We start from the raw sequence: 14595 nt of genomic DNA, 5'->3' as shown, positions 1-14595 counted from the left end.
GGGAACTTCCATCTCGCGCAGACAATGAGTTTGATTGCACAATGGACTGACTTGTGACAGAACAAAAAAAACAACTACCACATTCACCCATACTGACATTACCATTAGCATAATGATAATGTAAGCTCGGGCGCATGTGAGTTTAATTCTGCATTGTCTTGCAGTTGCACATTCTGCCCGTTTCCCGTTTCTTTTCCCTGTACGTCCAACGAACACAGCCAAGCACTTTCGTGTCCACAGTCAATCCTATGCCACGCAAGTGAATATTTGCTTTAGCACGAGGTAGTCGTCATGCCAAGCTGCCTGGCAGTTCGCAGACATGCGGTTGACCTTTGGGGTGGCGCGAGAGACGCGTAAAAAACCCCCTGCATAATAGTAACACAGTTCCTGTGGAGTCATTAAAAGTATTAAAAGTAAGTGGAAGGAGAGGGGAAATAGAAGGAGAGATAGGAATAGTGTGAAACAGAGAGAGAGGGAGCGAGAGAGAGAGAGTTTAAAAAAGAATGAGAAAGTGAGCGAGAAATGGAAGGGGAAATTAATTAACGTACATGAGCTTTCTTTGCATTGGACAAAGCTAGAAAAGGGGAGCAAGGCCGTCGTAGGCTTAGGTATATTTAATTTTAACATCAAAATTGAATTTACTTTCGCCTCAATGTTATGACTCACGCAAAGGGGCTTGTAAAGGGAATATATTTAGGTTAAAAGAGATTGCCTTTTTTACGCCATAATTGTATGCTATAGTGGCCATTGGTAAACGCCTGAAAGTATGCAGTTCTCGAGCCTTTTATATTCATTACGTTATCATATTGTAGAATAAGTTTGATACATACACGTATTCGTTGGCTGGTCAAAACAGGTTTGTTAGAAATAGTATGCAACGATTACTATTAGTAGTTGCATTTTTGACTCTACACTGTTCGTTACTTTGGAATAAGTTCCACTAAGAAGTGGAGATATTATTTTTTTGAATAATTTTGTAGCACCTTTTTTCAACATTAATTCATAGGAATTTCTGAAATTTCAAATAAAACTAGCTAAAAATTTTTTGTGTATACATTTAGGCGCTAATTAAGGCCGAGAAGGGGTAATCTGTTCATTTAACATAATTTATAAAGCGATTAAAACGATCAAATTGCATACCTTTAGGCGTCTAGCTACTGGAATATGTGAGTGAAACAGTTTATGTCGCTTTGCGAGTTAATATTTTTAAAAAGTGTAAATTTAAATTCCTTCTCACATACACCATTTACACGACACTGCTGTCTAAATCCGTCAATGAGTCTACAGCAGCACGAGACCAATTATTTGCTTCCAACATCCCTCTGTAAACGACTCTTATCGCTTGACTAACAAACCTGGCACCCGATCGATGGAAACCTTCCATCTGCTCGAGCCACTTGTCTGCCCGCACCCTCCATTGGACTGACAGCATAATCGTTTAAAATCTAAACCGCTCGTTAATGTCAACCCTCTGAGCTGGTCTCGAATGCCGTGAGCTGTTTTTCCACGGCTATCATCCTGGGACCCCGGCGAGTACAGCCAGAGTGCGGCCCGGGTCGGCTGGCACTCACTTAACAGCGGCTCGAGAGTATCAATTGGCGTACGGTAAGCTCACATACGAGACGAGACGCGGTCGTCCGGTATCTGTGTGGCCCTGGCGCTTCGACGGTTGGTGCTCGTGCACGGACCGGGACCACGAGCAAGCCGCCGTACCTTGGCGGCAGCTGAGAACTTTGATGAGGACTGATTTGTTAGTTTATGGGTGTAAATGAGATAACAGCCGAGCGGCTACAGCGCTCGACACTTGTGTGCGGTGATGCGTTGGCGGCATGATGGTAACAGTAAATTAGATAAGCGATATGATGAGAGTACAGGAGAGTATAAGTCATGGTTTGCAAATGAGTGTGGCTGGCATGTTTAAGTAGAATTTAACTCATGTTTGGTAAATGGAATACTGAGATCATTAACTCAAACAGAGCCTGAATCCAAATGGGAACAAAATGTAAAACAAAAATAAATAAATAAAACAAAATTCCAAAACATCCTTGAATTTGCTTTATCCAATTGAAATCTAAACGTAATTCACCGGCTTGTTTTCCTAACCATCAGTCCCATTTTTGCTGTATAAATAATCTGCTTGCCAAGGTAAACAATCGCATGATTATTTTTTATCGCCGTAAATCTTTCTCTTCCCATACTTGGGACACGTTGATTCCATACGCCCAACACTTACACTGCTATGAAGTGATGAAACACTTTTTCCATCAAACTGAACCCCCATATCCGAATATGCGAATGGTTGCGCAACCTTAAGCCTGCTGGGACGAGCCTCCACCACGGGCTCGGGTATAAGCCCAATATCCAAATGAGGAATCCATTTCCAGGAGAAACCCGTCCCTCAATTTGTACACGGCAGTGCAAACGGCAGCTCGTACGTATCTGCCTCCGTGCAGCTCAACTCATACAAGATACCCGTAATCGGATTAGTATGCGAGATGCCACCGAATGGCAAATATTGATCAGGCGTGCGGGGAAGGTAGAGAGGACAACAAAAAATAGACAGCAAGAACCATACCCAAAAACCCCGGCATGTCTTTGCGCAAATTCGGCATCAACGTAGTACGGTTCTAATAATTTCGGTACAATGTTTAGCCGGCCATTTCCATCGCTCGTCATGCTGGCTCGAGAAAACATGATCATCGCACTCTTGGTACGAAAGTTCCGAGATAGAGCATTGTGAGCGGGGTATTTTTTTTTGTTGGCGACAAAACGCTACTCACATCCATTTAACCATAAGAGTGAAAGCAAAGCTGGGGATTTTGTGCAGCGGCACACTGACGAATGCCGTGTACAACGGTGTGTTTACCGTGCAGCTGCTGTGTACCACCAGGGGCCAGGATCAGCCTCTTTGCTCGCGTGAACCGGCCGCTCGGGGTTGAGAGCCGATGTGACGCATTCAATTATGTCGTTGGCGTACAAATTGTCCAGTGCTGTCGGAGGGTATCGACATAGGCAGTTGAGAGTGACGCCACGCCTGAGACGAAGGCTGTAGGGTCTGCTTGATTGCTCGATTTCCCCTTACCTGATTAGGTATGCTTGATTAGTGTGCACACAACGCAAACTCGGTACGGCACAGATGGTAATGTTTTGGTGATGCACTACGGCAAGATGAAACGCTGGATAAATCTTTTATGGAAGGTGTTTTGCCTATCCGTCGAAATGGCCTCTGATTAATACTTCATAATTGCAAATTGTGGCAAATCAGGGAAAGATGACTAGGCAGCAGCGTTGTTCGCATGTCGCGAATGGTGGTAGTGAAGATTAAACGACTGCTTAAAACTCCTTGAAAGTGTGCATGCAACGGTATTGCATAAATTTAGGCGTATTGTTCTATTAGGTAGGTCTTGTTTGCTGCTATTATAGCAGAATTTTACATTTCAAATTTTAAACAAATAAACGAAAAGTAGGTTTATGAAACTCGGAACCTCTCAGGTTTGCAGACTTTTGGTAATTTTGTAAACCAATGATCAAAAATGTACAACTCAACCTTAAACAGCTACAGTTTCCCACCATTAAATTAACTGCAGAATTACACGCGCTTTCATCTCATTTTGCAAATTGATCACAATTTCCCCATCAACACTACGATAACGGACACATGCACGAGCCCGAAATGCGTAAACGGTTCCACTTTTGGCGATGTCGTTTACGTTCCATCCCGGAAATATCCCGAAACTCATTTACGGTATTGAAATTCACGCACGCAACTCAACGTAACACTACTCAATAAAGGGTGTGAAATAAAACACCGCTCAACGAGCACAGGGAGAGCTTTTTTATACTTTTTACACTAGTGTCGATGACAGGCATACGCAAATAAGGAACGAGAATACACCGCAAATGGAATGCAAATTTTAAAAACCCCCACAAACGATCGACGAAAGGTGCGTTCGTCTCGGTGGAACAGTAACTGGGAGGCGCACAGCGGTTGCCCCATTTGAAGCCGTCAAATTTATGAAACTCATCACACTCGTGAGCGAAACTCCGGATGCCGGTGAGTGGTAAGCTTAAAATGTAATTTAAAAATAAGACGAAAAAAAAAACGAACAAAATATTCCGTGTCGAAAGATGTGGGCGAGGCAAAAAAAAAAAAACACCCAAGCTCCCCAACTAATGCGTTCACGTGGTCACGTGGCCTGAGGAAACAGGACGAACGGTTTCATGATGTGAATTTTAAGGGGAGAAATGCCACCGAGAGATGGAATGTCGTAGGGCGTCTTATCGGTCGGAAGTCGGGCCATAAAAAAACGGCCCGTGTCACAAATCGCAATCGCTGATGAGTGAAGCTTTCAAAGTGTAGTTAAAACGAAGGTCTTCCAGTACGATTGCGAAGGCTCCGTGGGGAAGGCGCTGGTTTAGAAGGGAAGCTGAAGGAATGGCGGAGTAAATGTCTCCAGATTACCAGCTCAAAAACATTTTGAAGACCCAGCAACGGTTCCTCTCCGTATTCGCCGTCAGCTTGCCAGCCCGGGCAGTGAAGGGCCGCCCGCATTCTTGTACGGTACACAGTTTATGGTTACATCGAAAGATTAATGGCAAGCGGAGGAATAAAAAGCAGCTTGAAGCTTGAATGAGGGCCGCCCGCTGGAGGGTGGCTGAAGGGAACGCGAAGCCTAACGTTTCGTGTCGTGCGTCGCACGGGGTGATGAGCATGACACCGTTAAAGTGGGCACTAATGAACGTCCGACCGGCGAAAACATTAAACCGAAGGTTACACCGTCCAAAAGGGAAGTCTTGTCGTTTTTCTTCTGCTCGTTTTGCAAGAGCTTTTGTTGCTTACTTTCTTTCCTTCGATCCCTCTCTCTTTCTTACACTTTCTAACAAGAGTAAAAGAGAACATTTGAAGAGTATAATTGTGATCGTGAAACTACTAAGCACACGACGAAACAAGCACCGCAAAAGCCTACATTTAGGCGCCATAGAGCGTTTTAATTTAACTCCTCGTTGTTTTTTAGGTGCGGAATGGTTTCTCCGCGCAGCAAAATGACAACAGCTATACTTACCATCGTTGCAAAACTTGCCCTGATTGATCGGGTCCTGGCGGAAGGAAAATTTCTGCAGATCGGCGTACGTTTCCGCCAGCAGGCCCGTGATGAACATGCCGGTGCCGGCCGAATCGAGCGTCGTCATCGTCTTGGGCGCTTTCGGGTACGAGTGTCTCGGTGAGTTAATGATAATGACTGGCAGCGATACGACGAACACCCAGACGGCCTGTCGGAACGGGGACGAAAACAGAAAACACGCACACATTAAAATGGTAGGAGAGCAAGAAGGGGCGAGCGATAAAACACATTAAAACGAAGCGAGCGGCATAGAGCAGCGACGAGCGTGACGAATGACGAATAATGAAAGGCTTCCCTTTTCCTCCCGGCTTGGTTGGTTGGGCCGGTACGACAGGGTGTATTAATTAGTACCCAAATGGGAACGGGGAAGAAACCTTTAGTACGACACGAGAAAATAGGCTCGCACTACGCTGGGACGACGGTACGACGGGAAGCGATCGGAGAATGTTGTTGATGTTTTTATGTTATGGAAAATCTTGATAGCGTTGTAAGAAAACGGTGCGTTGTGCGGAAATTGGTTGTGATGTTCTATTTTCGCATTTTCTGCTGCCTCAAGTCGCGTGCAACTGATCCTAGTGCTTTAAAGCTTTCGCAGCTGAGCCTCGGCTCTGTTACAAACAGTTTTGCTCTTCCCACACAGCCCCCAGTGCTGAAAAAACTTTTTCGATTTCTTTTCTCCACTCTCCACCGACAACGGTATTCGTGGAAAATGATAAACGTCAGAGGGAGGGAAACAAAAAAAGTTTTAATTCGTGCGTGAATAACTTTCTATCGAAGAAGGTGGAAGAACATTTTTTCCGAGAAGAAGAGGCGTTCCTTCAATACGAGCGAGGAGCTGAATGTTTTTCATTTCATAATTTGTAGCACCACATTTTGGTAAGCAAACGGTGAGAGGGGGGAGGATGGCAGATGAGTGAACATTTATTTACTCGAAAAATATGGCTCCAACGCGATGGTTTAGCTTACGGCTGGGAGAGGAAAGAGTCAACATTTCTTCTGCTGAACGCTTACTTTATTGACTGTCTTTTCAATGTTATGGTGTAGCTTTACGTTGTCGCTGCTCGGCATACCTCAGCTGGTTTTTCCATCTGTGTGCCCAAACAATGCAGATTAAACCTCCACCAGGCATTATTTACTTTGCGAGTGTACTTTGTAATATGTGCTCAGCATTGTGATGAGCTAGCCGGTTATTACCAATCACATTAAAACTTGGCCACAAGCTACCGAATCACTTCGAGACATTATTGCACTTTATAAATTAGCCAGAGCAAATGAACGTATCCAATCATGGGAAGTGATGTAATGAAGGTAGGCTCAAGTGTATCTGTTCTCTCGAACGCTAATACTAAGCGCCTAAAGGTGTGCAAAATGTAACACAATTTCATTTATGTGTGACGTAAGTAATGAACATATTTTTCGTTTGGTTCGTGAGTGTTTGGCCCAAAACCTTGCCGATGCTTACAATACTTAACATTTTCCGCTAACTTATCTTACCCAGACCGATTTTTTTCTCCACAGCTGATTTTTGAATCAGCTCCAATTTGATTTTTGAAATTATCATATTTCATACCTTTAGGTAGCTAGGCAGGATTTGCAAGGGTAAATGTTTACTTTTCCCCGGCAAAAAAGGATTCAAAATCATCATAATGCAAAAAAGCCATGCGACCTTAAAGTATTTCAGGATTTTGCATACCTTTAGGCGTATAGTAAGTGTAGACGAAACCTTTCATAAAAAGTATAACAGTCTAAAATGGGTTATTAAAAACAGAGCACGTTCTAGTTAGGTAAAACTCATAGCACACCCGTTAAGTAAAATATAACATGCTCGTCCTAGATTCAAACCAAGTTACAAAACGTCGAGAATACAAAAAAAAAACCCGCACTACGCTGTACTGCCTTGGAAGAACCAGCTCGTTATTGCCTTAGCCAGACCTGAATTGTTGGGTCAACACAAAGGCATAATTGAAGTTTTGATGGCATTCAAGCCACGATAAACATCATAGGTCAACAAAACAAAACAAAAATATCAATGCATACCTTTAGGCGCTCTACACCCAGGCGCAGTTCAGACGAAGAAAGATACACCATTATGCTCGTGTTTTGTTTCGTGCCTAAACTTTCCATCATATCTTAACGCTGTTGACATTTGAATCTTGCAGGCCAAAAAAACACTTGGCCATTTGCCATTCGCCAATACACACAAGATTAATTGAACTTCATAAATACTCGCTGGAAAAGCGTGTCCTAAGTGCATGGCGCTGGGCAAACGCGGCCGTGGCTTCGGACGAACCAAGCGCTTAACCATTCGTGGAACAATTTAGTAATGTACCATTAGTCGGGTGCTTACAATTTACACTGGCTGGTGCTGGTGCGCGAGAAATGGGAGTATAATGGGCGATATTTCTCCCCCTTTCTCCCCCTTTTATCTGGATGTGCAATCGCGACGCAAAACCTGCAACTAACTTTCCACACCGCCCACAGCGAAGAGCAGCCGGCACCCAAACTGCTATTAACTGAGTACAGTTTTCCGACATTTATTTCCATATAACATCGTTAAAAGCCACCTCCTGCTCTTAATGGAATGGCTCCCGGTGCTATTGTTTGCCCGGGCGATGGGGAGGAAACTCGCCTCGACTTGGCTGCATTCGGGAAATGCTTTCTCTGCGTATGTGTTTGTGTGTGTATGCTTTTCCCTCGTTCACTTCATTTGTTTGCTTTCAAACACATACACATACGCTGCCGTAAAAGTGCATATGGTGAAGGGTATCACGCACGTGTGCTTCTTGCAGTAATTACCCGCCACTGGGTGGAAAATTATTTATACACTTCCCGGTACACAGACTGCCCGTTCCCCTCCATCCGGTGTTTGCGTGACCATACCCACTCCTTACGCTTGAAAACCGTGTGCTCGGCGTCAGATCGAAAGTTTCCCCCCATGCCCAGCTCGTTATCTTTCAATCCGAAGCCAAACGAAACTCGGACAAGCTTTCGCAGCGGTCGAAACAACTTTAGCAAACTTCTCGCAGAACCGTCCTCCCGTGCAGTGAGGCAAGCGTAGGGATGTGTTCCGAGTAGATTATGTTGGTAGTTCATTTGCATGAAACTGACACTACCTTACCAAACCAAACCCGACGGGGTAACCCAGGGCTGCCGACCGACCGGAGGCAACAAATCAGTAAAATTAAGGAATCGAAACAAGCGGCCCAGTGAAATAATGTATCGCTTGCAAATGGAACGGGGTTGGGAATTGAAGACGGGCTCTGTGTCCGGAAATTACTAGCACCGACGCTCGCAAGCTGTTTTCGTGGATCGGGCGGGATGAAATATTGACTCGGGAAGTGTGGCTCCCGGTATCCGGCCGTTGGGCTTCATTTGACGGGCATTTCCTTCCCCAGGTATCGGGAGGTTCGGAAGAGCTTTGAACCGAATTTTCGAGCAGGGCAGGAAGAGCGAGCAGGCGCTATAAACCGATTGCGCACTTCATGAACAGGAAGTGGGCTAGATATTTGTTTTCGCCGGCGGTTGTGCAGCTGCGAAACGTGCAGTGGTTGTTGTTGATTTATTTTCACTGTCGAATAGCGGATTATTTATGTGAATTCTTTCGTTTTGAAAGTGTTTATGCTGGTGCCGTGACCAGGATGAATGGTGGAGCTTTTTAATGTTCGGTTGAATTTGAAAGCAAATGTAATTTTAATTTAAATTCACGGTAATGTTACTAAACCAGCAAAAAGGTTATACAGTCGTTGCCATCTCTAAGGCATCAAAAAAAAATTACAGTGCGCATCAATTTTAGCTTTCAAAGCATAATTTTTTTACAGTGCGCATTAATTTTTGATTCTAAAGCACCGGTTTTTGTCTGCAAGTCATCAAATTTTGGCTCTTGTAGGAATCATGATAATTTTAAAAGGTATTTGACCAGATTTTTGACTATTGTCGGATATATTTTAAATCACGTAAACAATACTAAAACTGTGTAATTTGATTATTGTTTTTAGAAAAAATAATGATTTTTTTAGGAATTCTAAGGCTATTGTTTACACCTGAAAATCCATGTCAATTTTTTCACTCGATTAAAACTTCCAAAATAGGCATAACAACTGTTATATTTTAAATTATATCAATGAAATTATTCATTATTTAACTGAGTTTCAATGATTTCGGAACATAAAGTTTCAGATATTACGTTGAATTTTGTAAATAAAGCGATTGACTCACAGTCGAACATTGATGCCTTAGAGACAAAAATCGTGACACGCTGTCAAAAATTGGTGCCTTAGAGACAAAAATAGGTGAGTTAGAGTCAAAATTTAACGACAACGACTGTGAAACGGTTCTACATAGCATTTCATCATGCAGGTTTTTTTTCCACTGCGTATCAGATAGTCAAACTCAGCGCATTATATTTCAAATTGACACTGAGATTGACACTAAGAGTAAGTCGGAGTGAGTAAGTACTAGATTCATGCTATCATATTCATAGCGTTTCAATCGTATCGTAAGTTTCTAGTGATTTTATACTAAATATGGTAAGATATAGCAGAATCCTTCACCTGAACCTAACTCTTATCTAAATATGTTTTATTGAGACCTCATAAAACACAAACAAGTATTTTCATCTAATCTGTTAACCATCTGGAACATTGATGATGCTTCTTCTTCGTTGGCTCAACAACCGTTGTCGGTCAAGGCCTGGCCTTTACCACTTGTGGGCTTGGCTTTCAGTGACTAAATGATTTCCCCCCATAGCAGGATAGTCAGTCCTATGTATGGCGGCACGGTCTATTTAGGGATTGAACCCAGGACGGGCATGTTGTTAAGTCGTACGAGTTGACGACTGTACTACGAGACCGGCTAATTGATGATGCTTAACCTTCCGCAAAAAGATTATTCAAGTGGCAAGCTGCAACGAATACACGCTGGCTGCTTTAGATTTTTAATTTAATAAAGGTTGTGGAAAATACGATAGCTTTTATCTTTTTACAGTGTGTATAGTCATAAAAAGCAAAGGGCAAATAAAAAGTGACAATATTGAAACTAGAGAAAGATAGGTATTTGAATGCCAATTTATTTCATCAGCGAAAAAAAAACGCACACAAAAGCATCAAAAAGTGCCATCACCCTACCTACCATCATCATCGTTTGATCGGCCAACGAAACGCCCCTCGAGAAAGAATGTATCACAAAGGCAAACACAAAATTGCTCTAAAAAGTATTATTTATAGTTGTGCCGCCGTTTGTGCTTCATATTCCGCCCTCCGTCCACCATCCACCAGTACCAAATGCAAATGAAACTAGCCGGATGGGCCAGCCCAGCGCTGCTTACGAATTTATTGGAATAGCTCTGTCAAAGCAAATGTTTGCCTACGATCGTTCCAACGCAAACGCTGCGAACGATGTAGTACACGGACGGTTCGCACAAGCGTTTGGGTTGCATTCTTGCTACCATTTGCATTATTGATCCAGCATAGAATGGTGTAGGACAGTGGACAAGCGTGTGTATGTGTGTGTGCCGGCGTGTGAACAAAAGGACCCACCTTTTTTGTATTCAAATTGGCCGTCCTCGCCTCGGCAGCAACATCAAATTACCCGTGTTCATCCGACGGACCGGTTTGCTCTATTCCGTCGAAACGAAATTAATTACAGCAGCTACAATAGCCCGGGATATCTCTTTCTTTACAATCTAATAGGATGCAACCGACCGATAAGACTGCGTTCGGCACAAGTCCTCGTTGTATGAGTGTGTTTGTGTGTATGTGTGTATGTGAGGTTGTAATGTTGCTTCATTTACAGCGTTCGTGCAGCGAATGCAAATGCTGGGCAAATGTTTACAAAGTATCGATTACAGCTTGTGCGTGCTGTTGCAAGCGGACGGTAGCAGTGGAATGATACAGCAGAATCTCATAATGTCATAATATTTTAAAGAGCTTTTGGATTGAATTGCGATTGCTTCGATGGCGATAAAATTAGCTCATGAAAATATTCAGAGCGATTTCGCCGAGCGCTGCTTAGACATTTGCGTTCAATATTCTTCGTAATCTTTGACAGCTTTTCCCGAGGTGTTGTTTCTTTCCCACAAGGTATTAACATTTCTTAGTGAGGATTATTTATCGTCTCTTCCAGGCACTGCACACATACAGCATGGCTATAACGACAGAACAGCTTTCAGTGCAATACAAAAAAATGTACAGAGTAGACGCCTAAAAGTAGGCAATCTGGCGCAACAAAGCATTGCGATTTAACAGTCGAAGATATTTTTCGCACACGAAAGCTACCATAATCTTTGACTTTCAGCACCAGCATCTGCCGGTGTGTGTGTGTGGGTGTGTGTGTTTATCTTTTCCAGCAAGACAATGCAAAAACTCGGAGTTTGCTACCCTACAAATTGGTCCTTGCTCTCGTTACCGAGTCCGTCGCAGGGCACGGGCCCTTATCGGCACAATGAATGTCACATAAAACGCTTCATTGATTCCGAGTGTGACCCGAAGGCGAAGGCAGAATCTTCAAATCCCATTCCCTCCAGCGCTTACTTTGTAAGCGCGGCTACAACGGGAACGGTACAGCGAGACGGAAAGCTGCTGCAAACGAGCTGAACGGGGACACTCACCTGAAAGGTCCAGAAGACGGCGAACCGGATCACATTGCGCCGATTGTCCTCGAACTGCTTGTCGCGTCCGATTTTCACGATCCGATAGAGCAGATAGCCGGAAAGCCGGGCTCCCCAGAGGCACACGAACACCGTCACCATTAGCTGCCGGCTGTCGTAGGGCTGTCGTAGGGAAGAGAAAGAGAGGAAAAGAAGAGAAATGGATGATTCGAGAAGCATTAGCAGAGCGCAAAAAACATGCTTGATAAAAAAAATGCCTGATTTCTGGTAAAGAGCTGTTCGTTGGAGATTATTCTTTCGCAGAGCAGTAGAGGCAGCACAGATTTAATGAACTGGACACGCTGCAGTCGCTTAAGCTAATGGATTCCTTCGGAAGCAGTGTGAAAGTAATAGGACGGTCAAAAGAATCTGGAATGAATCACATGCTTTTACAACCATGTACACACACACACCCTAACACATCGATAAGCGAACGGTTTTCCCATCAGCCGAGCCGAACGGAACGCTTAATGTGTCCCATTAGCAATTTCCTTCCGTTTCGGAAATATCACCGACGACACCAAGCGCTGCTCTTGGTGCTGGTTGATCCCGCACCCGCACGCTGTATTTAATAAAGCCATTTTTATTTTGGGCGACACCACCACCACGGCTTATCGATGAAGCCACAAATGATTGAACAGCAACCACAGCGACAGCACCAAAAAAATGGAATAAAATTCGCTTACACCGCAACCGTGTGATGGTGGTTGATAAAATCCGCATCCGCAATCGATCGAATATTTTATGACCTTCGATCCGGATGGGGAGCGGGTGGGACCGAGTGGGCAATCGTGGACGAGAGATAACGAAACATCGCCCACTGTTCTCGAATATCAAAGCGAGAAAAGGTCCGTAGTGTTATGCAGCTTCCTTTTTTTCCTTTTTTTTGCATTTTTGCGAGGAAAGCTTTCGTCTAATGGTGTGCCGTGGAGACGGCAGCCCGCAAAAATGGGCTTTAGTGCACATTTATGATAATCGATGGTAAAATATTAGTCTAGCACTTGTCTAGGTTCGCTCGGTTCGGCAGTGTTTTTGCGTTTGGGGGGAGGGGGGAAGCAGCACAGGGAATGAAACATAACACACACACCAGCTACACTGTCAGTACAAACAACAGCCCTGGGGTTGAAGGTGAATCAAGCACACCGACTAGGTGATGTCTTGAGATTGTACATAAAACGATTGCGCTAGTGTGCGCCCCGATGCATTTATCCTGCTGCGGTATGGCTTCCGAGCGGTGATCCAGAAAGCGCACGAATGCGAGAGATAAGCGACCCGTACGGGGGTGGAATTGAATATGCATGCACTTTTTCAATCAGCGGCAAGCGCCGGAAGTGTTATGATGATGCGACTCGGGTTGCATATAAAAACACGAAAGCGGAAAAAACAATGTTTAAGTGGAAAGTACTTATTTTTAGGGTGTGCTGTGAAGTATGAGATAAAATCGTACCCACTTGGAATGTCGATACTGTGGCAGTGCAAATAAAAATAGTAGTATGTTCAGGGCAAAAATGATATTTAAACAAATATCTACGATAACACGACGGAATAAATAAATAAGCGTACAGGCTGAAGAAGCTACAATTGCATACTTTTAGGCGTTTATTTTTTATTTTTTGTTAATTAGCCCTTGTTCATTTCTGCCAACGCAATAATGATAAAAACAATCAAACGAATTGTTCTCTGGTCCACAAAAATTTATTGATTTCAGGTTAGTTTAACAGATAGCCGGTGTTGATTGATGAGACTAGTTAGCTAGAAAACTTTTTCCCCAAAATGCTCCACAATCACTCTCCACACTTTCGTCAACTTTCTACAATCACTGCCAACATCTTCGCCAAACTTGCATTCAACAAGCAACTGGACAGTTGGTGCTTAACTCTCCACCCACTCACCACGTACGGTAAGTGTATTAGTCACCCGAAGCTCAATTCTAGAGCGGTTTGAAGGATCGTTTTTCCCCCACACACATTTCTCCGGATGTGAACAGAAACTTTAATTTTGAAGCAAAAAACTTTTCCCACACAAAACTACTTTTCTGTTTATGGTTGCACCGTACGGTGGTTTGAGTCATCTTCGCCAAAGACGCAAAACAAAAAAAATACAACAAAAAAATCGTTGCTTAACCAAAGAAGCAACACGAAGCAACAGACACTATCTACGGCTGTGTGGTGTGGAGCTCAGCGAACAAAAGCGAAACTCAACGCTCCTCAACCGGTTCACTTCTTTGGCAAGCATTTGTGCGCAGTGCATTCACACTGAGTTCGGGTTTTGTGTGCTGGAAAGGGTGCACTTTCGTCTAGTCACTGGAAACGGCAAGGGTAGAGTGAACTCTTCTTGTTATTTATCCACCAAGTGTCTGTTTTGTGATTTTGTAATTGAGCAAATGGTCATTCGGTCAGCTGAAACGTGATGTTTCTCCAATTTTCTAGGAAACGTAAAATGAGATTTTTTAAAGGCACATATCAGATTTGTCTTCATACAAAGGAATTAATATTTTGCGTTGTTTAATAAATGTGATAAATGTATGACCATCGACATTTCACGACACTAGCCTGCTTTTTATGTAGAGTTTGACAGTTGACGGCTAAAATCATGTCAACACTCCATACAAAACCACACAAAAAACTAGTATGCGATTTTCAGCCTATTTTATTTTAGCCTCAAAGCTAGAATTAGATTCGAGTACCTGCTCGAAAAAATGTCACAACAAGGTCATGTTTTTCATTCATCCCATGTGTATGAAAGAGATTAGATGGTGGAATATAGAATCAAAAAATATGTAGACCAGGTGGTCTAGTCCTAAACAGTTAGTTGACAACTAATACTAAC

The 14595-nt window shown here is 43.4% G+C and overlaps 1 protein-coding gene across 2 annotated transcripts in view; it reads right to left on the bottom strand.

Moving 5' to 3' along the window:
* LOC1276408 (uncharacterized) overlaps positions 1–14595 on the bottom strand; it is a 56007-nt gene that overhangs the window by 17107 nt on the left and 24305 nt on the right. For both annotated transcript variants that reach the window (XM_061641230.1, XM_315751.5), the window contains exons 3-4: positions 11728–11889; positions 5064–5271 (exon numbers count right to left, since the gene is read on the bottom strand). In XM_061641230.1, coding sequence (XP_061497214.1) covers positions 5064–5271; positions 11728–11889 — 370 coding nt within the window. The remainder of the gene's footprint in view (positions 1–5063; positions 5272–11727; positions 11890–14595) is intronic.

This window comes from Anopheles gambiae, chromosome 2 (genome assembly GCF_943734735.2).
Source record: "Anopheles gambiae chromosome 2, idAnoGambNW_F1_1, whole genome shotgun sequence".
Classification (NCBI taxonomy): domain Eukaryota; kingdom Metazoa; phylum Arthropoda; class Insecta; order Diptera; family Culicidae; genus Anopheles; species Anopheles gambiae.
This window is presented reverse-complemented; position numbering and strand designations above follow the sequence as displayed.